Source organism: Pinus tabuliformis, chromosome 8, assembly GCF_031772625.1.
Source record: "Pinus tabuliformis cultivar Carrire ecotype Pingquan chromosome 8, CPIR1, whole genome shotgun sequence".
Lineage (NCBI taxonomy): Eukaryota > Viridiplantae > Streptophyta > Pinopsida > Pinales > Pinaceae > Pinus > Pinus tabuliformis.
In genome coordinates this window covers 1,397,464,977-1,397,492,038 of record NC_142294.1, presented here as the reverse complement: position 1 = coordinate 1,397,492,038, position 27,062 = coordinate 1,397,464,977, and the positions used below count along the sequence as shown (strand labels likewise).

Genomic DNA, 27,062 nt, shown 5'->3' with positions numbered 1-27,062 from the left:
CTTATGGAAAGATTGTAAGAAATTCTGTGAAATAATAAAGCATAACCTCTATTTTCAAGCAACAAAATCAAGACATTGTTACATCAAGAGCCATAATTGATACATAATCAATGAATCAAGTCATTGTATGGCACAGGCTTGTTTCACAACCTCTATTTTCTCAATAACAAAATCAAGACATTGTATGTGGTTATTGCCAAAAGGAAACTGCGTTCTAATTTGGAAGAGGATCTTATCAAAAGACATGGATTTATTCAAAGCTACAAAGCCTAATGGGTTACTAAAAAATAAGTTGGAATATGGGATCATGATACTGAAATTGAAAAAATATGCTTTCCTTTTAGAAACATTATAGTTATACAAGGTTTTTTGAAAGCATTAGAATTTGAAATTGGGCTTTCTATCAAGTTAAATTTTCATTAATAGAATGTACTTTCCTACCTGAAACGTTGTAGATATCCAAGAAAAACTTGAAAAGCATAAGAGAACTTAGCATAATGTACTTTCTTTCCTTCCTTAACATTCTTAAAGAGTTGAGGTTCCCCAAGTCATTAGGTAACTTTCGAAGGAAATGACAGTTAGTAATAGTCCAATTCACAACTGAAGATGTGTCACAAATACAAGGGGGCATCTCCTCCAAATCACAAAAGTGCTCCAGGTTAAAATCTAGCATTATTGGAAGCTTAATTCTCGACTGGGTGTTATTGAACCGAGACATTTTTCCAATCTTCACTAAAAGCTTAAAGATAGCTTCTCTAAGTTCTACATGACTTTACTATGCTCTTGAAGTGGGGGCACATGCAGCCTCTCCAAGTGAATAGTCTTAAACTAAGTGAAGATAAGGCCGATAGATCATTCAATGTGGATCTCTTTAACCCATAATTGAATACTATGTCTCTCTTGAACCCATAATTGAATACTATTAGGACTTTCAAATTTTTCCTGGAACTCAAAAATGTTGGAAGAAAGTATTTGCTTCCAGAAAAGAGTAAAACTAAATCCTCTGCCTGAGGACAATTGTTGTCACACCACTAATACTTCTCCATGGAATCTGTATAGGTCAACCACAAATGCAAAATTCCATTAGAATATTGTGTTTATTGAATACACAAATGAAATCATTGCATTTCTTTAAAATATCTTTTGAAATCAAAGTTACCAAAATTACATATCGATAACCTAGTGGGTGTGGGATAAAATTCACCCATGTCATTCACAGAAAGCATGAGAAAAAACCTAATACAATATATAAAACCAAGAAAAATTCAAATTCATCACTTCTAGGGACCTCGTAACCACCCTGCCAATACACAAGTATGTTCCTGTTTGCAGTTAGAAAAATTACCCAAATTACAATCTGTTTACTTCAGCCTATGTTGGAAAGTTATAGAAGGATGACTAGTGCAATCAATCCATTCCTTTTAGCCCTGGATTTGTTTCAGTTTAAAACAAAAGTATACAAATATACTTGTCCAATGTCTTTGCTTTAACCATTCACCTTAAGATGTTTTTACAATATAATTTCCTAAGTCTATTTAATATCTTCATTATCATAAAAAGCAACCTATATCCATCTTAACTCCACATCTACCACTCTTAGGGGGATGAAATCTATTTATCCCTCTGAGCACTTGGTAGACCCAGAATTAAGATGGATCTAAGATGATAGAATTTCCCCTTTAAATAGCCTATGCTCACATGAATACCATGGGTTATCATAAACCTGGAGCTTACAAATTACTATTAGTAATTTATAAAAATTAATAAAATTAATAGTTGATTTTTATTTTATTTTTTATTTTAACCAAGCTAAAATGTTTAACATACATTAAATTACAACATCCATTTTTACTCTTGAGCCACCAAGCCCCGAGAGGGATCAATATTTTTTCACTCTATGCTAGTTTGCATATCACGATATTTGATACCTCTCGGGGGTTAGTAGATCTAGAGTAAAGATGGATCTATGCTAGTTTAATTCCCCCATTTAAATAGGCTACATTCCAGGTGAATACCATGGGTCAATACCATGTGCCATTTTGGTGAATACCATGGGTCAATACCATGTGCCATTTTTATTTTTATTAATACTAATATTAGGGTTAATAATGTTTTTTTGCATGATATTAATAATAGTCTAGCCCATGGCATTTTTCCCATAGTATTTTGCCCATAGGTTTCACCTAAATATAACACAATTTTTGACTGTTCGTAAATATAAGGTGACTTATGGAGTAAATATAAAAAAATGTTTTATTTGTTTATCATACCTCTCGTTTATTTATATTTTTATTAATTTACCATACCTCTTTTACAAATATGGTGTTTAGCCCATATGATTCACTTAAATAAAATCTCTTTTTTGAGCCTTCATAAATAGAACGAGGGTTATGGACTAAATATAAAAAGAGGTTTTATTTATTTACCATATGTCTAGTTTATTTATATTTTTATTTATTTACCATACCTTTTGAGTAAGTATAAAAAGACGTTTTATTTATTTACCATACCTCCACTTTACTTATATTTTTATTTGTTTACACCCTTCCATGTATATAAGGTGACTTATGGAGTAAATATAAAAAATGTTTTAGTTATTTACCATACCTCTCATTTATTTAAATTTTTATTAATTTACCATACCTCTTTTATAAATATGGTATTTGGCCCATAGGATTCACTTAAATAAAACCTATTCTTGAAAATTAGGGCGAATGGAAGGTTGTAACTCCTAATTTCAAGGGCTAAATTTACTAAACACTTTTACAATGAAGTTACTTTATAAATGAAAGTTGCATGTAAAATATATATAAGCAAAATGTGTTTGATCATGCAGTTTAATGAAAACTAATCATCTTACAACACTAAGGAAAAGTTCACTTGAGTGGCCATATCAAAATATATATATAATATGGTTTCAAAAATTGAAATTGACTAGCTAAATGGACATCTATAGAAAAAATTGAATATTTAAAAAAGCTCTAAAAATAGGCTTCAAATATGAAGGTTATGTCATTAAAAAAAAGGCAATAATGATAACAAATAACCAAATGGTAAGTAGAAGTGAACGTGTATGGTTATAGATGATGTGAAAATTTGTAAAAATGTACTATGATACAAAATATTCGCCCACTAAAAATTTAAAACCCCTTAATTTCACCAAAGGGCGAACATTCGGCCCTAAAATTTTCCATGCTTGGCACTTATAGGGGTTTTTGACCTAAAATTATATATTTAAAAATTATTTTCCTTTTTATTTTACAATAGGTCCAAATAGGACTTTGACTCTTTGACTCAAAAACCTAGAAGCATGAAGAACATGCTTGTCTAGAAAAATAATAATAATAATTTCTTTTCTTTTCTTTTACTTTTTACATAAAATACATAATGGTACAAATTATGAAAACCAACTTAGTTACATTCTCCAATGATCCCTATTAACTAGGGAGGTATTCATAATTGTACACCTAGTACAAGGATACTCTCAAATTGAAATATTTTCACAAGAAGAGTGAGATTGATAAGTCATATTTAAGCATCAATATCACAACCAACATTGTCAACATAGTAAGGTGTTAACTGACAAGCTCTTCTTATTTCAGAGCATAACGTTATGAGGCTTTATGTGAGACACCACACTACGTCTTAAGGCACATACCCCATTCAAAAGTTCACTAGGTATGTCCTTTTAGGACTATTCTTATCTTGGATTCCCAATTCTCAAACAATATCAATCCTACTTGACCACTATTGTTTTGGATACTTGTCCAATCCTCAAGTGTGTTAGTTTAATTCCTATCTTGGATTCTCTATCCTCAAGGAAATTGTAGATGCTTATACAATCCTCTGGACCCCATTCTCCCTCCATGGCCTTCACTAGATGTACAACTGTTAGTCCCGACCTAGTGCATGACATATGAAGAAGAGAATATAATGTCCATCATCACTCTTAACCAGGGAGATAATCCTCATTCCCTCTAGATCAGGGAATAGATTCTTACTCTTAAAGCATGAGGGAGATTTCTTACTTCCTTTCAATTGGGAAGTCATAACCATGTGCCTTTATTAGCTACTGGTTCTTCATGGAGGTCTTCAAGTAGTAGCTGCATCGCTCCTCCTCCCCTTTGCATCTTATCATATTGAGTTTTTACCTTTCCGGATGTAATGGAGCCAAACCTTGTCTTCAACTTGTGACAAGGTCCAGGCCATCAACCTTTCATATCACTTTATTCTAGTCATCATCAACAAAGACATTGCTTTTAGCCAATCGAGGTAGAGCTTAGTCATAACTCCTTTTAACCATGAAAGTGATCTTCATTGTTATCGAAATATGATTATCAGGTTATCCTTTTGTACTACTACCTCTCAATCCCAAGATGATGTAGACATCTTGACCATATAATCTTCCAAGGATTACCAAATCCATCCACTCAATTCATGATTTCATTGAATTGAGTCCAAAAACAAACAATTTTACATACATTTGCCTCAACTTCCATCATGCATTTCTGCAACATTCTTCTAGGTAGCAAAACCATGTACCAACCAGATAACCAATACCAAAACATCAATATCATAGTTACCTCATTATGACCTCTCGTTAAGATAACAAATTTTTCTTACTTGTTTTCTTTGAAATCAACATCCTTTCACATGGTCTTTCTTCAAATTGTACCATAATCTTTCTCCATGATATCAATCATCAATCAACATGTTTAGGGAATAAGCTAATCAACTAGATTTAACATCATGTCCATCAGATTCTTTTTGTCATGACCAACCTTCTTCTTGAAGTTGTCAATTAGTATCAATTAGTATCATAATGCATACTTTCCTTCCATCCTTTTCACATATTTTTGCAAATATGTTTTTAGGAAGCCAAGCCATATCTCGAGTAGATAATCAGAGTTGTGAAATTATACTATCCTCTAGTCAGAGCGACATGTCAAATTTTGCTAATTGCTCCCTTGGAAGTAAACATTCCTTTGCACTTTTTATATTTACATTGCAACAAGGTTCTGCTTCATCTTTCAATCATCAACGAGTTCTTGAAATGAACTCATCAACTGAAAGCTTCAACATCATTTCCTTCAAGGTCCTTATAGTTCTCTCCTTCCATCATGTTCATCATTTTTAGGGAGTCATTAACAAGCATGAGTGTTGTTTTGATTTGTTCTTTCATCATTCTCATTTTGTTTCCATAGTTTTGACAACCTTCATTATGTACTTGCAATTCTCAACAATAAGTACAACCAGGCAAAATTTACAAAGACGAGCATAATGTCAATTCTGTCAATCTAAGGTTTTCATGGTTTCCTAGAAGGTGTACTTCTAGGGTGCTAGTAACAAACCTTATATTTCTTGATCTAATCCTTATTAGGGTTTTAACAGAAGCATCACCCCTAGGGTTTCAACTTTCAAGCCCTAGGGTTTATTCAATTCAACTCTTGCTAGGGTTTTACCACATACTCTAAATTATCCTTTCAAAATTGAATCTGCAAACCCTAGATGTCAAGAGCTAAGGTTTCCTTAAAGGGAACATCCAATTAGAGTTAGGTTTTTCACCCCTAAGGTTACTTCAATCTAAACTAGGTTTTAGAAACCCTAAGTACAAAGAGTCTTTAGGAATACACATATCTACAAACCCTAGCAACAAAGTAACTTATCAAATGGGAACTATAACCTCAAAATGAGAACTCTAGCCCAAAAACCCCAAAAAAACATGAAAAAACAACCTGAAAATGAAAAGTGTGAATGTTGAGATGATGCTTTGTTTCTTTTGAGGTAATTTTCAACATTTTTTTAAAATGGCAGTGAAAACCAATTTTTTTTTATGCAAAAAACATCATGAAAACTAAAAGCATTGATGTTAGAATAACATATTTTTGTTGGTGTTAAATTTTCAACATTTTTTAGCAATGATGTTAAAGATAAAATATCATGACTCCAAAAACCTTAAAATTTCAACGATTTTCATGCATGACAATAAAGATAAAATATTACATCTCTAAAAAGCCTTAAAAATTCCAACAATTTTCAACTATGGTGTTAAAGATAAAATATTTATAATTGTTTTCAACCATAGTATTAAAGATAAAATATCATGACTTAGAAAAACCTTAAAATTTTGACAATTTTTCGACCATGGAATTAAAACCAAATATTATGACTACATAAAATCTGAAGTTTCCAACATATTTCAACCATGATATTATGGAAAATTATGACTAAAAAAACTTTAAAAATGAACACTTGAATGAAAGAGTCATTACACTAAGAGTAAATTCTTTTTTAAATGTTAAAGGTATAGTTATATTAAAACTTAGTCTAAGAAAAATTGACACATTGCAACAAATTTTAAAAATCAACAATGAAATTGACACGAAGTGTGGGTGAATTCGACCTTTTACAATGAAAACTTAAAAATCAACCATGGAATTGACACATTGTGGGGGGCGGACTTGATCCATTATAACAAAAACTTTAAAGTCAACTATCAAATTGACGCATAATGGGATTGGATTGCTAGTCAATGATCGACACAGACTTTGCAGAAATAAATAAAATAAAATAAAATAATAAATAAATAAAAATGAAAAATTTCAAAACAAATTAAAAATCAAAACATTAAAAAAATAAAACTAGAAGGAAAAACAAAAAATTTAAAAAAATATCAAGTAAATAAAAATATATATATTAAAACCTAAAAAATTAAAAATAAAATGGCCCAACAGAGAATATATATATATATATATATATATATATATAAAAAAAACACAAAAAATTGAACATAAAAAATGGGCCCCACCCAAAGCCCCTTCGGCAGATTTGCGGGGACATTTGTATTTTATTTATTTATTTTTTAATCTTGTAAATTTTTATTTTTATTTATTTTTTAGTTTTTTATTTTATTTTTTATTTTTTTAAGTTAAAAAAATGTTTTTTATTACTATTTTGTAAGTTTGACAGAACTACGTCTTCATCATGTCCAACATATTATCTCAATCGGGGCAAAGAATTGAACATGTGACTTCACATCAATGATTGCCTTAACAGAGCCCCTGAGCACCATCTATCCAAAACCCACTAGACTTTATTTTATTTATTTTTAACTTTCTAATTTAAAAAAAACTATTTAATTTTTTTTAATTAAATTGTATTTATTTACTTTTAAAGATTTTGTGTGTTTGTTATTTTTATTTAAATTTTTATTAAGTTTTTGGAAGAAAAAATACTTTCAAAAGTCAACATCATTGGATATAAAATTAATAAAAAATTGTTATTTGTACACTTTTTTGTTCAAATTTTTCATAAATTTATTTGATTTAACATTTCAGTTTTAGCGAAAATGTCAAAAAAAACACAGACGTTTTTCTTTTTTTTAAATATGCAAAACATGTATTTCCAACTTAGAGGAAATTCCATTTTGTGTGGTGAATTTCATAATGCATAAAAATTTAGGATTTAGTTACCATAAACAAGCATTCGCCTCATTGAGGTGCCACCACTGTTCTCCTTGCGCATCAATAGGGTCGTTTCCACTGATAGTTATGTCACGAACTTTCGCAATTAACATCTATCGTTATGATAGATACATTATCATGTGCATTGTACCATCTCCTCAGAGTCACATGAAACATGTCGCAAGTCGGCATATAATAAATTTGGAATTTAGGTTGATTGCTTGAAATTTATGGAAACTCATTATAGTTTTAAGAAGACGTGAATTAGTTCAATGTGTGGAGGTCCTTGTGCGGAGGATAATGAACTTCTGCACGATGAAATAATGCAGTTTGGTTCATCAGGAAACCATTTTAAAGCTTTGACAAAGGACTTCATGCCATAATAATTTTCTTGAAAAATTTATGTTATCTTGTAGTGTGATACTGCATTACAGGATAAAGATTCCTATTCTTTCAAATCAACAGGAAATATTTGTCAGCTTTGATTATCAACAAAGTTACAAACCACAAGATGCTAAAAGCAAACGTGGAAAATGTAACGAGCTCTGCCTCTAGCATATCGGGGAGATTTTGGTTTGAAAAAGATAAAGATAAAGATAAGATAAGATAATTATATTTATGTCCAACTAATGACCACAAAGTAAGTCAAAGAGATTGTTGAGGTCAAAAAGACTGTTAAGTACACTGATATATATACAAAGCTAGAGAACCAAATAGTCTCGTATAATACCATGCACCGGACAACCAAATGGTCTCCTATAATACCATGCACACCATGCATGATGTGCAGAGATAAGGCCTCAGTTTTAAGCAAAGAACAAAGTTTTCAAACTGTTTTTGAAGGCAACTGCCACATTTCCGTTTCCAATAGGTTCTGTAGGCAACCGCTTCATTTCCATTTTGAACCGAACTCGACACTCAGTTGCCACATTTCCGTTTCAAATGGAGCGTTGTACACATATTAATAATAAACAATTGATATTAATTAATATTAATCACATTTATCAGCCATCTAACTTATCTAGCTATGATAACGATCCTCTAATTCTGCTTAGCTATACACTTTGCAATCAGAACACATCACAACAAATGCTAGTTCTAAAGCCTTTAACAAGAGAAGAAATCTAATGGAATTACATGCACCTATAGGCAAGTATATTCCATGAGCAAAAGCAGCTATTATTTCACAAAAAATGAAACCATGTGGAAAACAGGCCCAAACCAAAAATCGTAGGAATTTGATTGAGGCTTTGAAGAGCTTTTAGCGAAAAACAAATGTATCAAGATGTTAGGAATGCTATTAACTCGATCAAAAAATACAATTTCTACTTGTTGACATTTCACAATTTTGTCCAAGGCCAAGAACGTCGGTTGTAAGAATTGCATATGTTTAAGTGTTCATATTGGCTTCCCACAGCACGCTATGAACTTCTATTGATTGATGATATAATTAGCGTGTCAGGTGAGTGCCTTTGGAACTATCATCGCAAAATCTGTCTGCCATGATACACAGTTTTCTCTGGATCACCGTCAGACAATGCATACATTGGCCTGGAATTCGAGCCTTTGTCCTTTGTGTTATCCTTGACGTAAGCACACTGGCTCCCCCACACGGAGCAACACTACCGGCTAGATCAAATGAAGTTGCGAGTTGGAGGCGAGTGTGAACTTACATGAATCCAATAAACCCAAGTGCCCTACTGCCTTAAACTTGCACGGAGCTAAAAGTTTTAAATATTTGACTGTAAATCCGTTGGCAATATACCTACGTTGGTTCAAATCCAGGTATTAAAATTTTAATAAACCACGACCGTCATAAAAATAAGTATTGTAAGTTGTTATAAACTGTGATTGCGTAGATTCCGTCCAACTAAAATGACTCTTTTCATGTTTTGAGCATTAAATTATGTGTGGCAGATTCAAGATATTCATCGAAGGGAAAGCCTGGTCAACTCTCATTGAGGATTTTAGAAACTGGACATCTCTTATGTAGAGCTATCAACAAACCACCGAAGCATTAGATGTCCTTTTGGACCTTGTCTAGCAGAAAGGAACATATTAGAGATGCAGGCGACCATGTATAAGAGATCCATCATCAGCTTCTCAACTCTGTCATTATTATAAGTGATTGTTGGCTCGCTTGCCTAGTTAGAGCGGTTGTGACAAAGGAACATATTAGAGATGCAGGCGACCATTTATAAGAGATCCATCATCAACTTCTCAACTCTGTCATTATTATAAGTGATGGTTGGCTCGCTTGCCTACTTAGAGCAGTTATATTGTCTAGACTAACAAAAATTAGCTTTCACTGTGTGCAGGAAGCAGTGAAAGCTTCCTCTGCACAAGGAAGTTATTAATTGGAGATTTGTTCAGCACCCCCCTTTGATTACGTAAAGGATTTCCTCCGCACAATGAAAGCTCCGCACAAGGATGTTATTAATTGAAGATTTGTTATCCCCACATACATAAAGGACCTGCAACCGTGTCAGTTTTGGGATCAATGTCAGTGTCAATGTATGTCAAAACACTCACCTAAGGAATGGCCACTCAGTAAATTAATCTTTTTGTTAAATGAATTGTAAGAGATGCAAACGATTGTGTATAAGAGATCCATCGTTAGCTTCTCAACTTTGTCATTATTATAAGTGATTATTGCCTCACTTGCTTACTTAGAGCAGTTGCATTGTCTCCCAACTAACAAAATTGAGCTCTCACTGTGCGAAGGAAGCTTCCTCCGCACAATGAAAGATTCCTTATCACAATGAAGTTATTAATTGGAGATTTGTTCAACAATGCTTTTTCTTGCGTAAAGGACTTCCTCCGCATAGTGAAAGCTCCAGATAAGGAAGTTATTAATTGGAAATTTGTTCAAGCTGTCTGGCCATCCCCCCTGCGTAAAGGACCTGCAATTGTGTCAATTCTGGCATCATTGGGCAAAACAATAACATAATAGTGTCAGTGTCAAAACATTCACCTATGAAATGGTCACTCACAAAATTAGTTTTTTTTAAATGAGTTGTCAGGCACTGACAAATACCAAAAATAAAACACCCTTCACTAGGGGAATTATGTCCCATCAGAGCTCGTTGAGCCAATCCAAAATTAGAAATAGGGCTTCTAGGAAATAAGAAAATTATTTTTGAATTTAAGAAAAATCAAAACATTGGGCATTTTCCTAAGACTTTGGTTAAAATTGCAAAAACACAACAAAATAATGCAGAGTCAATGCACTTTGACCGCGAAGAAAATGCTATAGTCCCTGGCAAGGCAGGAACTAATAAATATTATTTTATTTGAAAAATAAAAAAATAAAAACATAAACTCAATTACCTTTTGCAATTGAACAAAATTCTTTGAAGTGAAGAGATGACAAGTGAGAATGCAAGAGATGCAATAATGAAATCCAACATATACCCAAAGGCATAGACAAAACATAGCACCATACATAGCTAATTTCTTGATAGGGGAATATTAACAATAATTGATAGTTTCCCTTCCCACCTAGATGAACAGTGATGTAATCTTGAGTAGACATGTTTTGTTATGTTCAAGGGGAAGAGTATTATGACCTAGATTCACGACAATGTAATATTTGAGTAGAGGTGACCTTTTATGTTCAATGGGAAGACTATTTTGACCAAGACCATTACATGAGAAATCTTGCAGAATGTATCATGCCGATTCAAGAGAGTTATTATGAAAAATTGGAGCTTTTGGATGTATGGTGGGTGATGGAAGAGGGTTTACATAGTAGCAATCTAGGACTCTCATTGACATCAAGCTAATTTTTCACAAGGGTTTTAGAGGGCAGAGGACGTGGCGAAGAAGTTGGTATCAAAGCTAGTAATGGAAGAGGAGATTGGATTATTCAATTAACCCATTGTAGGGCCAACTGGCCTAGTTGAGTCAGATTCTATGGATGTTTGGTTTGTTTTGTTTCTACTAAAGGTGTAGGGGTGTAGGAGGGTTGTACATTGTGAAGGAATACTAGCTCGAGAAGTACATGACGAACATCCTTGGAGAATAGGAACAAAGGCTATCTAAGCTTCATATAAAGGTGGAATACAAGCTAGAGGTGAGGGCACATGATCAATGTTGCAAAAGTCATAATAAAATTGGCGAGTCACGAGCTTTTCAAAGCACTAATTTTATTGACGATTTTGTTTTATTTAAAAAACTCAATTTTATCGTAAAAGTCACAATTTTTTCCCAAGTCAATAGAAAAAATCATAGGTTGCTTTCAAGGCAAGTTAAATTGGCATTTGATGTTGTATTTTTTTTTTTTGGGGGGGGGGGGGTGGTGCGCGGGAGTTCATTTTACATGCTTAACAATGTGTTTCAAGCTCTGAGGAGAAAAATGTGTCTAGGTGCCAAGGAGAACGATGTGTTTTTTCGAGTAGTGATCAAGCACAACTAGAAGTGTATTTGAAAAAATACACAACAAAGAGGTGAAACATGTTAAAAATTTTCAAATTAATTTGTTTGATTCATTATAAATTACAATTTATTGTTTTTAATATTTAAATTTTATAATTATTAATTTATAATTTATGGCCTTAATACAAGTTGGTGTCCCAATTCCTTAATGACACAGTCTACGTCTACTACAATCTCCAATTGTGGGTGAGGCAACTTCAAAAAACCCCTAACATGGATGCCATCTCATTGAATCCGATTGACACCACTATTGTATGGAGAGTTGAGACTGATAGGCTTGTCATGGAATTGGTCCCTGATTGGTAGGAGGAAGCACCGAAGGAGGTAACTGTTGTAGGGGAGAGAGAGGTAGAGGAGATGAATGAGCAAGAGGTGTAGGTGATACCACCTAGCATGGTCACCAGCAAAGGACATTAAAAGCTACCTACTATTTCTTCATCTAGAGGGATGTCAAAGTCCAATTCCAACCCTAGGGCCTTCTTCCTATAGAGGAAAATCCATTACCTCTTCCCACAAAAGGGGTAGATGAACTCACTAGTTTATGTACCTAATTTTATTGTAAATGAGTCATCATGATGAGATACATTTATTATATTTTTTATTGACATTTTGACTCTTAAGGTCAAGTCAGAACTCGGGATTTAGGACATTATTCAATGTAAATATGTGATGTGCACTAGACTCCTTATAAATCTTATATATTAGTTTTCTTTTCATATATATGTGACAATGCATTTATTGATGTTGTGGAATCTTTAGATGCTAAAAAAATTGAAAAAAAAAAAATATATATTGTTTTTTTATTTGTCGATTTTCACTAATTTTTTCCCAACTTCTATAATTTTTCCATTTTTCAAACCCTTGCTGATTTATTCCAATACCAACTTTTTCAACATTGACTAAAACATCAACATTTTTTATAATCAATTGGAGTAAAATTGACAAAAAAAAAAAAAAAAAAAAAAAACAAAACAAACTCATCTTTTGTGGTATACAAACACATATACCATTTCATATTAAAATTGTCCATGAGATGGCAACCCCAAGAACCTATGCAAGTAACTTCTTGTGGAATTGTAACACTTTATACCAACTTTTAATATTAGATAACCTTTGAAAGGAAGTGGAATTATATTAACCCTTTGTATGTTAAAAAACATATTATTGTTTGAATTGGCATTCAGTCTAACTCAATTATGTGGTTTTAGTTAATGATGTTGTGGTTCAACGTTGAGACATACGGCATCTCAAGCCAGTCACCAATATTCAGACCCTCAACGTTGTATATAGTGTTCATTTGAATAGGGAATATTGATAAAGGAAAGAAAACTTACATACATTGAATGTAAGCCTTCAACCATTTTGAAATGGTGGCCCATGGAAATAATTTTTTAAGTATATCAAAAGATTATGAGACTCACTAGCAAGTACAATGGTTTTATGAAAATTCGATTTTACAAAATCAACTAATATCAAAGACAATTTCCCCCTTTAATGTATGAAAATTACAAAAAAAACTATGCATTATTTATAAAAATTTATGTTGCCTGGGCTTTGGTTTGCTAGTCAGGTTAATGGAGTATTAAGCCATCCATCAAGGCTCCAATTTTATTGTGGTCTTTGCCACTCAAACAGCATGTTTAAAAGCTGTTTGAAAGAAGATGAATCTTGGGGCAAGTCCAGGGAATTTTGGCAATATAGATTACCCAGTTTATGAAGAATTGCTTGGTCACAAATAACAAATTGATATTATAACTGGGCTCTCCTCGACAGTTTATGAAGAATTGCTTGATCACAAATAACAAATTAACAAATTGATTTTATAACTGGGCTCTCCTCGAATAAAAATGGCTAAACAGTTTCACATTATATGGCTACATTTTTTACTTCCGTATTATCATCAACTCAGATCATTCAAATTTATTTTCAAAAGTATACAATATGACTTAAATAATATCATCAACTCAGATCATTCAAACGTATTTTCAAAAAGTATACCATATTATATATTTTGAAGTTTGAAGAAATAATATACCATATTATCTTTGCTTCATAATAATTACGTAAGTTATAGTGAGCTTTGTTGTTTTCTTCTTGAACAGATAGCCCATTTGAATCACCCCATGAAACTTTTGAGAAAGAGAAAGACCCTGTTGCGTGAAACACTTACCTGATCACTGTTAGTGTAAACTCCCCATAAGAATTTTTCAGCACCCACTGAAACCACACATTCTATCACACATTGATAAGCAAGGCAGTTTCGAAAGAGCATTAGAATAACCCATAGGAATAAAGACCAATCCTTGCGCAAATAAGAAGGTGAAAAGTGGATAATGTCCTATATCTATGATTCCTTTTAGGATACTTGTAATCTTAAGTATGAATCCATCGAGCTTCCCACCCACTTCCACCTACCAATTATTGTAGTGTGTAGAGTTGGAATTTCCTTCTGCATTCTTCCTTTGTTATGTGAGTGTTCTCTATCTCACTTGTGCATACATTAAATTCAAACATACTATCTAGTCAAGATAGATTCTGCATAGCCATGGAATGATTGAATTCTAACTACCTAAACTTACTGCAATAAGCACCAAATACAATCAATAATAATTAAATTGTAATTACCTTCACTTACTGAAATAAAACCAAATACAATCAACAATGAAGCACGAGTTAGTATATAAGCTTTAAATCTTCAAATGACAATTTGAAATGAGAAATGGAAAGAGTTATGGGCAGAATAAAGGCGGACTTTAGGTGAGGGTGAAGGGCAAACTTTCTAGCATTTAACCTTAATCTCAATATTCCCAATGTCCAGATAACTCAATTCAATTTCCAGAGTAAAAGATTGTAATTTGCTACCGACTGCTTTGGATAACAATCTATAGTTGCTTTATAAATAACAAAATTTAATTCAAGAAAATTTCTATCATTATACAGGCGTGAATTTTATCATCATATTATAAAATCTTTCCGTTAAAAGCTTTATAAATAACAAAATTTAATTCAAGAAAATTTCTATCATTATACAGGCGTGAATTTTATCATCATATTATACGTTAAAAACACTGCAGCAAAATTAACCCTTTCCTGTTTTTCTTTTCCATTTGTCAATACATCAAGGCAAGCAAGCCGGTTGTTGCTGCGTTATGCAGTGTATATTACCTCCACCAAGCACAATTTCTCTAGCACCAGATACCATTACAACCTGCACCAAATTCATTCATGGCAGTTTTCCTACGTCATTTTAACTAACAAACATATCCCTCTATAACTGTTAACATCAGAATTTGATATTATGGCTTACTTCATGATCAGGAAATGCTGCAGAGAGGACATCAAAAGCTTCTTTATCTCTCTTTTCATCTCCAAATGCAGGAGCCACAATTCCTTTGTTTGCAATGTAAAAGTTTATATATGAGGCTGCAAGCCTGGTTCCAGAAATCCTGGGTTTTCCATCCAAAGCCTGACAAAAGCACAATACAGATTAAGTACAACATAAGCATCAAGTAAATGTTAATCTTGCGTTGAGCCAAAATATACATCAAATATTCATACATCAGTAATATTAAGAAAGCAAGTAAAGACTAGACACTCAATGGAAACAAATGAAACTTCTCATCAGATAGAAAAAATGTTGCATTTAATCCCAAGTTACGAATCATATTAAGCTATGGGAAACTAGTGCAAGAGTTCAACTGTGAATTTTACTTGAATGAAAATAACTGTGACACCATAGGCATTTTTGTCTCCTTGATAATAAGGCTTATTTTTGAATCAGTATTTTCAAATGATAGGTAGTCGTCTTACAGTATCATTATCATTCACTTGTCACTAGTCCTGAAGCAAAAGGCTTCATCCATCTAGTGTACAGAGTTTGCATACTGCACCTGACCATATAAGTTATGTCACATTGATTGTTAACTACAAATGTTGAGTTCCAAGTCAAAGTTCAGGAAAGAATTATCATGTAACCATGAGGTGGTGTTAAGGTCGGTCGTCATTAAGTGTTCAACAGTGACCTATTGTGATGTTGACAGATGTTTTAGTCAGCAACTTGATAACAATCAAGCATAATGAAGGAAAATATAAACAGAAGTTGCAGAGGAACAATAGGAAAAGGTGGAGAAAGAGATCACAGAGGTGACAGGTATGGACATCTCAGAGAAGGATTCTGGACACCATAAAGATGCTCAGGAGCATACAGCAGCCCCACAAACCACTACAACAGGTCCATTAGGTGAAGAATTGATTGGTTTACTGAATTTTGCAGGTTTAGGTCCAGTGAAGAATGCAATTGCTCAGGGAGATAATGGTATGATGTCTACTACAGGCAACAAAGGCCATATGGTGGATGAATTCAGAGTTCTTATGGTGTTAGGAATCATATTTCCTCTAAATTTCAAGTTGGCCTGGTCTTAAAGAAAAATATATTGTTTATGATTGAAGAAGCCAATCTCATAAGAGGTTTCTTCCATAACACATTGCACTTAATTGTTTTAGGAGTGATGGGTTTATCAAAGTAGTTCATTCTTTTTGAATGCCAATTTTATGGGAGTTGGGGTTTCTAGTGTGAGAAAGAGCAAGTGTTGAAGTTTATAAGTCTACTAGTTAGAAACCCTCCATGCACTTTACTGATTTATTCCTACCTACTTGTTCCCTTACTTAACAACAAGTTATTTACAATGTAAATACTAAAAATAAACATTAGTGCATGCTCAACATATTACAGATCATCCACTGAAGGAAACATAAACAATCACACCAAATGACAGCATTACTTTTGGACCAATGTCCCCAGAAAAATCCAATGCGGGAAAACCGGTGCAACGATCTGAGGGTTTTCTTATTAAGCAATTTCATAGTACAATCTGGGTGCCAAATCTGGCTTACCCAACAGAGAATTTCCTTGGCAATAGTAACTCTCAGTCTGAGACAAATGTCCTGGCTGAAACCCCAGATAAACCTTCCAGTAGCTCCTTAGTTCCAATCTGCCCCAGAAACCCCAACGTCTACCTTTCTGGATTACGTCAGCTTCTCTCTGCCCAGCACTAGCCCTACATCACCTTGAATTGGCCTGCGTCAACGTCAGGCGGTCCTCTGCATCAACAACGATGGCCTCTCTAAAGCACTGTGCAACTCCCAGTTGCCTTTGCATGGCCCTGCATGAGCCCTAGCTGCTACTGCATCACTCTCTCTGGCTCCTGCACTGCTCTCCCAGCACTATCTCTGCCTCTCTGTCTTTGTGTACTCAATGCCCCTCAGCTGCAACTCTGATCATTGATTCTATCTATCTTAGCAAACCCCGCTCTAGAGAATAGAATCACTGATCATCTGGTGTACTCTCCAAGTGACCCTCAAGCCTCCTCTTATACTTTTCTCGTTGACATATCAACGGCCGAGATTAAGTCCCTAATCAACGGCTAAGATTAGATCTGGCTTGATCCATGTCTTTTGAACCATTCTAACACAGTTTTATATTAATCCACATTAATATTTTAATTTCCCTAAGTTTAGACATAGGGACTACATTAAAAATATTAATTATTTTAATATCTCCTAAACTGTTTAGAATCTGCCCAAACCATTTATGGGTATTGGAGATCTCATGTGCCCCTACCTCCCCACCAAATTTCATGGCTAGAGCACATCCGATGCTACCATAAATCAACAGCAAGCAAGAGCGATCTCCTCTTTCTTCAAAGGGAGCTACTACTTCCATCGGAGAGGAACTTGTTGTGGGTTTTGTTACCCACCAACTGTGGGTGGTATCCATAGGAGAACTTTTTTCTCCTAGATGGTCCTCAGACGGCAGCCAACAACCCCTTGCATCCATTAGATAGCTCGATGTGCCACTATCTCCGCCACCTCAGCCAGTAGTATGCTCCCTTGCCCATCTGTTATGATCGTACTTTTGAAGGTGGACCTTCCAAACCCTAAAGGTATGGATTTTCATTGTATAGTTGGGTATTTTTTGTGTACTTATCATGGACACTTTTGGGCATGATTTAGTGGGGGGATTTCGGTGGAAATAGTGAGTTTGGTTTGTACTCGTCTCCTCTATCCAATTTGATGGTTAACCTTGTATCCTAGTCCCATGGGATCTCCTTTATTGGATACTAGCTTTAGGGGTGGCACTACATGGGAAGACCAAATTTTGGTTGCGTGGTCCCGCTTCCCAACACCATATATATCACTCCCTTCTGATCATTATAAACCTTTTCACCATATTTCCCATCTGGGTCTACATTTGTCCATTGGGTCCACAAGGAGTTACCTTTCTCCTCCCCTTGTTGACGCTTTGGGTCGGGCCTAGAACAATGCCTCGAAGGTTGTTGCAGCTAAAAAGAAAAGAAAAAGCATAATTTGGCCACTCTCAACAGGAAATGTACCACAAAATGCAAAAGATGGTTGGGACATACAAATTTAGCACGTGGGAAAAAGCCAACATGAGCTCTATCCCCTATCATATGGCCATCACCCTGGTTCCTAAGGCCCCTATAAGAACCCCCTGCATCATTGAGGAACCCATGATTGTCCCAACCCCTAGGGGGCGATGAACTGCCCAACCTTAAGTGGGTTTTCACTGCTATATCTTACGCATCATGCCTCAGCCCCTGGAGCCCCGAGCAGTTATAAAAAAATAATCAATAAAAGGCAAAGGGCATATGAAGAAGGGTGGAAAAACAAAGGTCGGGGTGGCTCATGTACCACAATTGTTCCCTCCTTCATTCATACACCCAAGAATGGGCTTCCCCTATCATAACTATCATTGTACTATGGCATGTGGCTTGGAGCCTTATCCTTGATCCCCCACTTCGTTCCATCATTATATCACATGCCACCTGCCATTTGATCGATGTACCATGGACATGTCGCCCCCTTGAATCCACCTAATAGGGTCCTTGGTTAACCTTCTTCTTGAACTTGGAAACAATTGTACGTTCTAAATACCATTATGAAAGGGCATGCCACTATGAAGTGTCCACTTGGTTCCATGATTTGTAAGCTCATTTACTCAATAGCACTAATGTTTGGTTGTACTAGAAGGTGAGGGGACGCATTGGATCTTATACAGGATTACAAGTGGGTCTTCATCTTGGGATTGGTCTCCTTATACGAAGTCCGAGCCCTCCAGAGGATCATATTGCCATTTGTAGGGTGAGCGTTGAGAGCCATGGGCCTCCCCCATAGCAGAGAGCAGATTTCCACTTCACGGGATCCTTCAGTTTCACTCATTGCTTGCTCATGTTCCATTTATTTGATGATGATGATGCACCTGGACCACCTTGCCCAGTGGGCTACACTCTCGAACCACACACTTGGCAGCTGATCCAAGGCCCAGATGAGGGTGTGTCTCACCATGGGAGACAAAGGGAGGGATTGCATCATTCTTCCAGCTCTTACAGATGGGATACAAAATTGTTCGATCCACTTGGAGGCCCATGAGGATGTTCTTGTGCCCCCACAACCACTTGGGGACACCACAGGTCATTTGCTTGGATATCAAGGGGCCAACCCCCTTTATCATTATGTTTGGAGCCCACCCATTGATTTTGGCACATATTGGACTCCACTAGGCCTCTTTAATGGCCCTTCCATCTATTTATTGTATCTATCATTTTTCCCTCTTGATAGGCTTATTTTGTTATTACGGAGATATCTTGGTGGGTTTGTCACCATGGAATGTTATTTTTGCACATTATTTTATTAGTTGGGCCATCATTAGGCCTAATTAGGCAAATCGAACCCCTTAGAGGAGGATATATATTGATGTGATGATCATTTCCTTTGATCATCACTTGGATTTGTATCTCTCTCTTGAGAACTTCACTATAGCTATTGATGGACGAATTGAAGGATATTTAATGCATTTTGATGTTTGGATTATTGTTTTTCAACCTTGGAGCTTCTTTCTTGCAAATGTGATGGATGGATATACTTTTTCTTCCATGTAAGTTTCTCTCTTTGTGCGAAATTTTCATTATATGTCTAATGAATGGAATACTACATCATGATTCTGCTTATGCTCTAAATTATGCGAAAATCTTGAATCACTTAGTAGTCTTGATCTATTGCATGTGTTGTTCATTGGGAAAGAAAAGTGAATGTTCCTAAGTGTTATCTTTGAAGATTCAACCTTGAAACTCCATTGATTGACAAGTCAAAGTATAAATCCTTGTTCTTGCTTTGTAGCTGCCTCTCTAGGGCATGCGAAGTTGTAATAGGGCTCCTTGATCGGGAAAAACCCTAAATCAAATCTCATTATTGACTCCACTCTCCCAATAGGCTAAGGCATTGATCTTATCCTTGGTGATCGCCTCAATGAATATTTTTCTTCACCTTTCCTCCCTATTTCTAAGCCCTAACCCTAGAGGTCTCCTAGGGCATCAAGTTCGTAGCAATCCACTTTAAGTGAAACTTGACCTACAACTGCGTTGGGGTTTCAACTAGGCCCTCTCAAATTTAGAAGAATTTCCAATGGCCAGATTTGGAAATATCTCAAGCCCTAGCTCCAATTTCGTTTATGTCTCTAGGTTTTCCTTGGTTAGTGGCTTCATCAAAGATCATTGTATTAAAAACTCAAGTCAAATCTAATTTCTTTGATCCTTTTCTCCTCCCTTACTTGGTCAAGACCTTTTATTTGAAGTTTCACCCAAAACCCTTGACTTGGTTTGGGTCCACCTGGGCTTTCTTTGTGGTCCCACACCCTTATCACTCTGGATTTCACAAGAGCCATCTTAGAAACCCTTACCTTAAGCATCTTAGGTCTAGGGCATCCCTTATAAGGAATTATCCCTCATCCCTAGGTCTAGATTCCCTTTTAAAGCCTTTCTTGGAGAGCCTTACACATTGCTTCTAAAGAAAGCAAGCCTTACAATTTGAGTCTCTCCAATGAATGTGTTGAAAAGTGTAACTAGGTTCAGTCTTCATAATGACACGCCATTATGATTTTATGTAAGAGATGTAAAGAAGAAAAATAAAATTATTGTAATGCTTGCTTCATGGGTTTCATGAACAAGAGATTTTATTTTTACTATAGGCTCCCATTGAGAGCCCTTAGGAATTTTGTCAACTAGTCATAAAAGTCTAAAAGAGTCATTGTCATGTATTGAAGGCATGTTACACTATGTAAAACAATCATATTTGTCTATGTAAAGTCACCCTCCAAGACCTTGTCACTAGCCCTCATCAAATCGGCCTACAATGAAGGGAGAATCCTAGAAGATGAAGTTGGCCTACTCCAGAGATCATGTCGACCTAATGGACATGGACAAACAAGTATATATACCCATACTCGGTCTCATTTGGAAACAAGCAATTCGGTGAAGCAAGTCTCCAATAAGAAGTGAGCAATACATCTTAGAAGAAGCCTCCAAGCCAGCGAGGAACAAGGGAATGTTAGCGAAGAAGAAATGCATCATTAAGGACTATTTTGGGCATAGTATATCTCCACACGTGCCAAAGTTGCAGGACCAAAGTTGGCAAGGATAGATCGAAGGTTGCAATCACACCTAAGTACTCTTGTTTGGGTGGAAATCTTCGCTATAGGACGCCGAGTAAGAGAGGAAGAGAATCTCCTTCAAGGAGGAGTCTATTCAAGTGGCAAATCTGATCTAGGGTTTCTGTTATCAAGAAAGGAGTTGCAAAACAACAAGGAAAGGCCAAAATTCAGAGGAAGCCAAGAAGGAGAAGAGGAAGAGCAGGGTTCAAGAGGAGGCTAGTGACTTGGTCTTGGGACGACTCTAGTGTCAAGGGTTTCTGTCATGCTCTTGGTATTTGTCAATTGAATATCTATAAGAAGAATTTCGTTTGGGTTTTCCTCTCAAAGAGTGAGAGGTTTTGGCCCTGGTTGACAAGCCTATATACTGTGTCTCTTGTCTCTTTATTGTTCATGATTTGGTAATTGTCTTGATGAAAAGAACACAATAATAACTAAAGAAAGAGAAGATCATAATCAAGAAGCAAAAAGTCTATCACAAGCAATTATCATAAGTAGAGAAATCACCTAACTATTGATGCCCTAGATTTCTCAACATGGTATCAGAGCTAAGGTGCTAAAGTCAAGAAGGGGCATCTAATCAAGGAGACACACAAGGATCGAGTTTTCAAGAAAGGGATCAAAGCGAAACAAAGAATACCAAAGCGAAAGTTCAAGATCCACATCATACCAAAACCCTAGATCGAAGAAATCTACTTCAGCAAGAGTCTTGAATCATCATCAAGGAAGGAGCAGAGAAAAAGTCGAAATCCTAGAAGCATTTCTAAATCTGCACTTATTCACCATCAAAGAAGTCGAAGTATCTTGAAGGATAGAAGGCTAAAGGCATTGTCATCATCCTTTAAAGGTTCCAAGGAAGACTGCTCCTTATTGAAGCAAGGATTTCCTTATCCTTAAAAGAAGACCATCCGAAAAGCATTAAATCAATCATCATCAACAAAAGGATAAAGTTGAAGATTATATCTTCACTTAACAAGTAAGTACCTTTTTGTTATAATGTAATCTAGTAAAATGACTTCATGTTTCAAGGAGAACTGTAAGCTGGCTAGGGCATCGAACTTCCTTGCATGGAAAATGAGGATAGACATAGTCCTCGAAGTAAATGAAGTCGTTGATCATGTCCATGGAAAGGTCTCCAAACCATCTGAAGATCAAGCACTATCTGAATACATGGAAAGGGATCTAAGGGCTCAAAAGATTCTTAAGGAATCTATCAAAGATCGCCTCATTCCCTATATAACCGAGCTGGAGACATCAAAAGAGATATATGATGAACTAATAGAACTATTTTCTGAAAGTGAAAAAGAAAGATCATATCACTTAGATCTGATCTATATAAATTGAAGGTATCAAAGGATGAAGGGATATCTTCTTGTCTCTCAAAAGCATGTCAAATAAAAACTCAACTACAAGATCTAGGAGAGATGGTATCTAATAAAAAAATAATCTCCATTATTCTAAATGCATTGATTGATGAACAAGGTAACCTCATATCTAATAAGGAAGAGGAAGCTATCGCATTCATCAAATTATGGTCTCTATGCAAGACAAAATAAGAGAGGTTGAAGGGAGAAATTGATAAAAGATCAAATGAAAGGGATCAAACAATGACAAAAGGAAAGGGAAAGTTTGGTAAATTTGGTCCTCAGAAGAAAAAGAAGAACATGGCTAAGGTTCAGCACTATAGATGTCAAGAATATGGGCACTATAGAAGAGATTGTCCAAAAAGGGACAATAACAAGAGAAACAAGGAAGAAGTCCATATTACCAAAGAAGTGGAACAACATGAGACGAAGAAGCGTAAGGAGGAAGTGAGAGATCTCTACTATGACTAAGATAATCTCCTTCACTAAAAGGTACTCTTCTGTTGTGTAAATTATAGATAGGAAGCATTAAAAATAATATATGATGCATCACATTAGAGTATGGCATTATGGTAGACGCATCAGAAGAGCTCGTGTCATAGGGAACATGAAGGATGTCTGGAACAAAACCTATGGTGGTCAACTATGTAGGATATAGCTCTTGGAAACCTCATTAAGAGCTCAAGTAATACTTATGGAATAAGGAAGAAGTCATCTAGGACAAAGCTCATCATACATCAATCAAAAGGAAACATCTATTAGATGGGGATACTCTAGATCCCTAAGATTCTCTGATGAAATCTTCATTGAAAAGTTCATTGATCAAGAGGGGAAGGAAGTGTTTCATCAAAGAAATCCAACTTGGGGAATTCAAGTGATGATAGTATGATGACATAAGAGATGAAGCAGATCAAGGGATTGAAGCTCTTTTCAATCAAGGAAGCTGCTGCAGGAAGTCTGGATGACCCAAAGAAAAGATGAGGTATGTATGCTTACATTTGATATTATGGTAGTCATGTCTGGTTGTAGATCTCATGAACTATTGCTCTATCTTACGAGCATGATCAAAAGAAAGGATCCCCCTCAATAGGATGCAGGAATGAATGGGTCACATATTTACTAGATGAAATCAACATAATATGTCCTCATATGGAGTGTGAGGTGGTTGACTACAATTAAGGAACTCTGATTGGAAGATCCTAGGAATGAAATGTGTGAAAGGAAGGAAGAGATCGTGAAATATGCAACTATGGTAAAGGTAGGAAACATCCAAAAGACCAAGAAGAATTGACTATGATATCTCCCAAAAAGATATGAAGACTCTGATGGGAGTTTGAAAAAGATGGAGACCATTGACAATACATATCTTTAACACACTTTTGACAACCCTTGTTTACCCACTTTCAATCATAATTGACCTTATCGACCTTAGCGGGGGTTTGAGCCTTTTTCCCTCTTATTTTGGCTTATCACCTTGGCGGGTCAAGTGGTCTATTTAGCATAATCGACCTCAACATGTACGTTGGATGCTGATGCCTACGAGATGTCATGATGAAAGACCGTCACAAGGTAATTATGATTTAAGTGTTCATTTATTATTTATGAACAAGTATTTGGATGGGCTTATGCAAGGCTGCCAAAGGGAAGAATTGTGGATATCTTCCAAGAGAACCATGTAGAAGGATGTAAGATCCTTCCGAAGAAGAAAGCATGATAAAGGCATCATAACATGTAGCAAGGGCAGATGTAGAACGATGGATCACTTTCTGATGAAAGGAATTATGACCACTGCAAGTGAAGGATGGTTTGTGCCATATGAAGAAGTCCCAAAAGATGAAGACTCTATGACAAAGAAATTCATGACATTGAAGGAAGGATTTCTTCAAGCAGCTAGTTGTCCCATCATCTCCACCTGAAGAGCTGTTGTAGGTCCCTAATTAAGAGGGAGCCTGGAAACAAGTTTCTTAATTGGAAGAAACTTGGAAATTCCTAAGCCAAAGGAAGCTTAGGTACATTCCTTCTGTAGGAATAAGTACATTCCTTTATTGGAATATATGTGTCCTCCCTAATTAAGAGGGAGAGATAGACACATCATTTTGGTCTTCACTTGGGAAGACAAAATGGAGGATTGGGTAATCATTTGGCATCTGATGCTCTTTGAGGATGAGATAGGGCATCCAAGATAAGAGTAGTCATAGAGGACCGATATTCTTTGAGGACTAGGGAGTCCAAGATAAGAATAGTCCTGATGGAACACACCCTAAGAACCCAGGTGGGGTATGTTCCGAGAGAGACAATGATGAGAGTGTCTATAAATCATTGGTCTCGCCAGCATTGAGCTCAGATCTTGTGGAGAGATAGAGTTGTTAGTCAAGGCCTTGCTATGTAACAATGTTGGTTGATATGATGCTAAACAAATGGGTTACCAATCCAATTCTTCTTATGAGAAATTCTTTAGATTGAGAATGACCAAGTACCATTATGAATACCTCCCTAGTTAAGAGGGAGCGTTGAAAAGTGTAACTAGGTTCGGTCTTCATAATGACATGTAATTGTGATTTTATGTAAGAGATGTAAAGAAGAAAAATAAAATTATTGTAAAGCTTGGTTCATGGGCTTCATGAGCATGAGATTTTATTTTTAGTATAGGCTCCCATTGAGAGCCCTTAGGAATTTTGTCATCTAGTCATAAAAGTCTAAAGAGTCATTGTCATGTATTGAAGGCATGTTACACTTTGTAAAAGAGTCATATTTGTCTATGTAAAGTCACCCTCCAAGACCTTGTCACTAGCCCTCATCAAGTCGGCCTACAACGAAGGAAGAATCCTAGAAGATGAAATCGGCCTACTCCAAAGATCATGTCGGCCTAATGGACATGGACAAACAAGTATATATACCCATACTCGGCCTCATTTGGAAACAAGCAATTTGGTGAAGCAAGTCTCCAATAAGAAGTGCGCAATACATCTTAGAAGAAGCCTCCAAGCCAGCGAGGAACAAGGGAAGATTGGTGAAGAAGAAAGGCATCATTAAGGACTGTTTTGGGCATAGTATATCCCCACATGTGCGAAAGTCGCAAGAGCGAAGTTGGCAAGGATAGATCGAAGGTTGCTGTCACACCTAAGTACTCTTGTTTGGGTGGAAATCTTTGCTATAGGAAGCCAAGTAAGAGAGGAAGAGAATCTCCTTCAAGGAGGAGTCTATTCAAGAGGCAAATCTGATTTAGAGTTTTTGTTGTCAAGAAAGGAGTCGTAGAACGACACGGAAAGGCCAAAATTCTGAGGAAGTCAAGAAGGAGAAGAGGAAGAGCAGGGTTCAAGAGGAGGCTAGTGACTTGATTTTGGGAGGACTCTAGTGTCAAGGGTTTTTGTCATGGTCTTGGTATTCGTCAATTGAAGATCTACAAGAAGAATTTCGTTTGGGCTTTCCTCTTAGAGAGTGAGAGGTTTTGGCTCTAGCTAACAAGCCTATATACTGTGTCTTTTGTCTCTTTATTGTTCATGCTTTGGTAATTGTCTTGATGAAAATAACACAATAATAACTACAAGAAAGAGAAGATTATAATCAAGAAGCAAAAAGTCTATCACAAGCAATTATCATAAGTAGAGAAATCACCTAACTATTGATGCCCTAGATTTCTCAGCAGAATGGGCTCTTGGAATCACTATCTACTCCATTGACCTACCTTTCATGGTGATTTCCCTCATACTGGGACTCCTGCCATCGGTGAAACTCTGTAAAGAACAAGGAGCTTTAGCTGAGGTGACAGTGGGCTATTGCTCCAGTGTTACCACTTGACCTAGTAGTTGCTCTATAAGAACCCCTCCTAGGACCTTGCTATATTGAGCGATAATAGGTTTAACTCCTGATTCAAAGGAAATGGATGCCAAATGGGATGTGATATTGGTCATCTTTGGTAATGAAGTTATGGTCTCCCCATTTAATTCACAAGCTAGTAAGTCCTCTCTTGCTCGTGTATTCAAAGGAGGTGATGGGTATGAAGCAACTCTTTGATTCTTCACTGTCTTCTCAACCTAACTCGACACTACAAGTAGAACACTTTGTTCAACCTTGGTTCCTCTCTTGGTACAAATCCAAATGGCATTAACTTCTTCATTCCTAACAATGAGTTTTGAGGGTCAAATGTGTTGAGAATTCAATAGGGCAATGTATATGTTAATTCTCTTAACTTGATAACTGTTTATCTTACCTTTTTACTTATTAGCTTTGATCCTTATTATTCCAATGTGAAATACATCAAACAACTACGAAAACAGTAAGAACAGTGACACAGTA

General features: G+C 35.8%; 1 protein-coding gene across 3 annotated transcripts in view; it reads right to left on the bottom strand.

The window, feature by feature from the left end:
- Positions 1-14,769: 14,769 nt before the first annotated feature.
- The window catches only part of LOC149240775 (agmatine deiminase-like), a 227,341-nt gene continuing 215,048 nt past the window's right edge, over positions 14,770-27,062 (bottom strand). For all 3 annotated transcript variants that reach the window (XM_089373816.1, XM_089373814.1, XM_089373817.1), the window contains exons 10-11: positions 15,208-15,366; positions 14,770-15,108 (exon numbers count right to left, since the gene is read on the bottom strand). In XM_089373816.1, the coding sequence (XP_089229942.1) occupies positions 15,019-15,108; positions 15,208-15,366 (249 nt within the window). In that variant the 3' untranslated portion in view covers positions 14,770-15,018. The remainder of the gene's footprint in view (positions 15,109-15,207; positions 15,367-27,062) is intronic.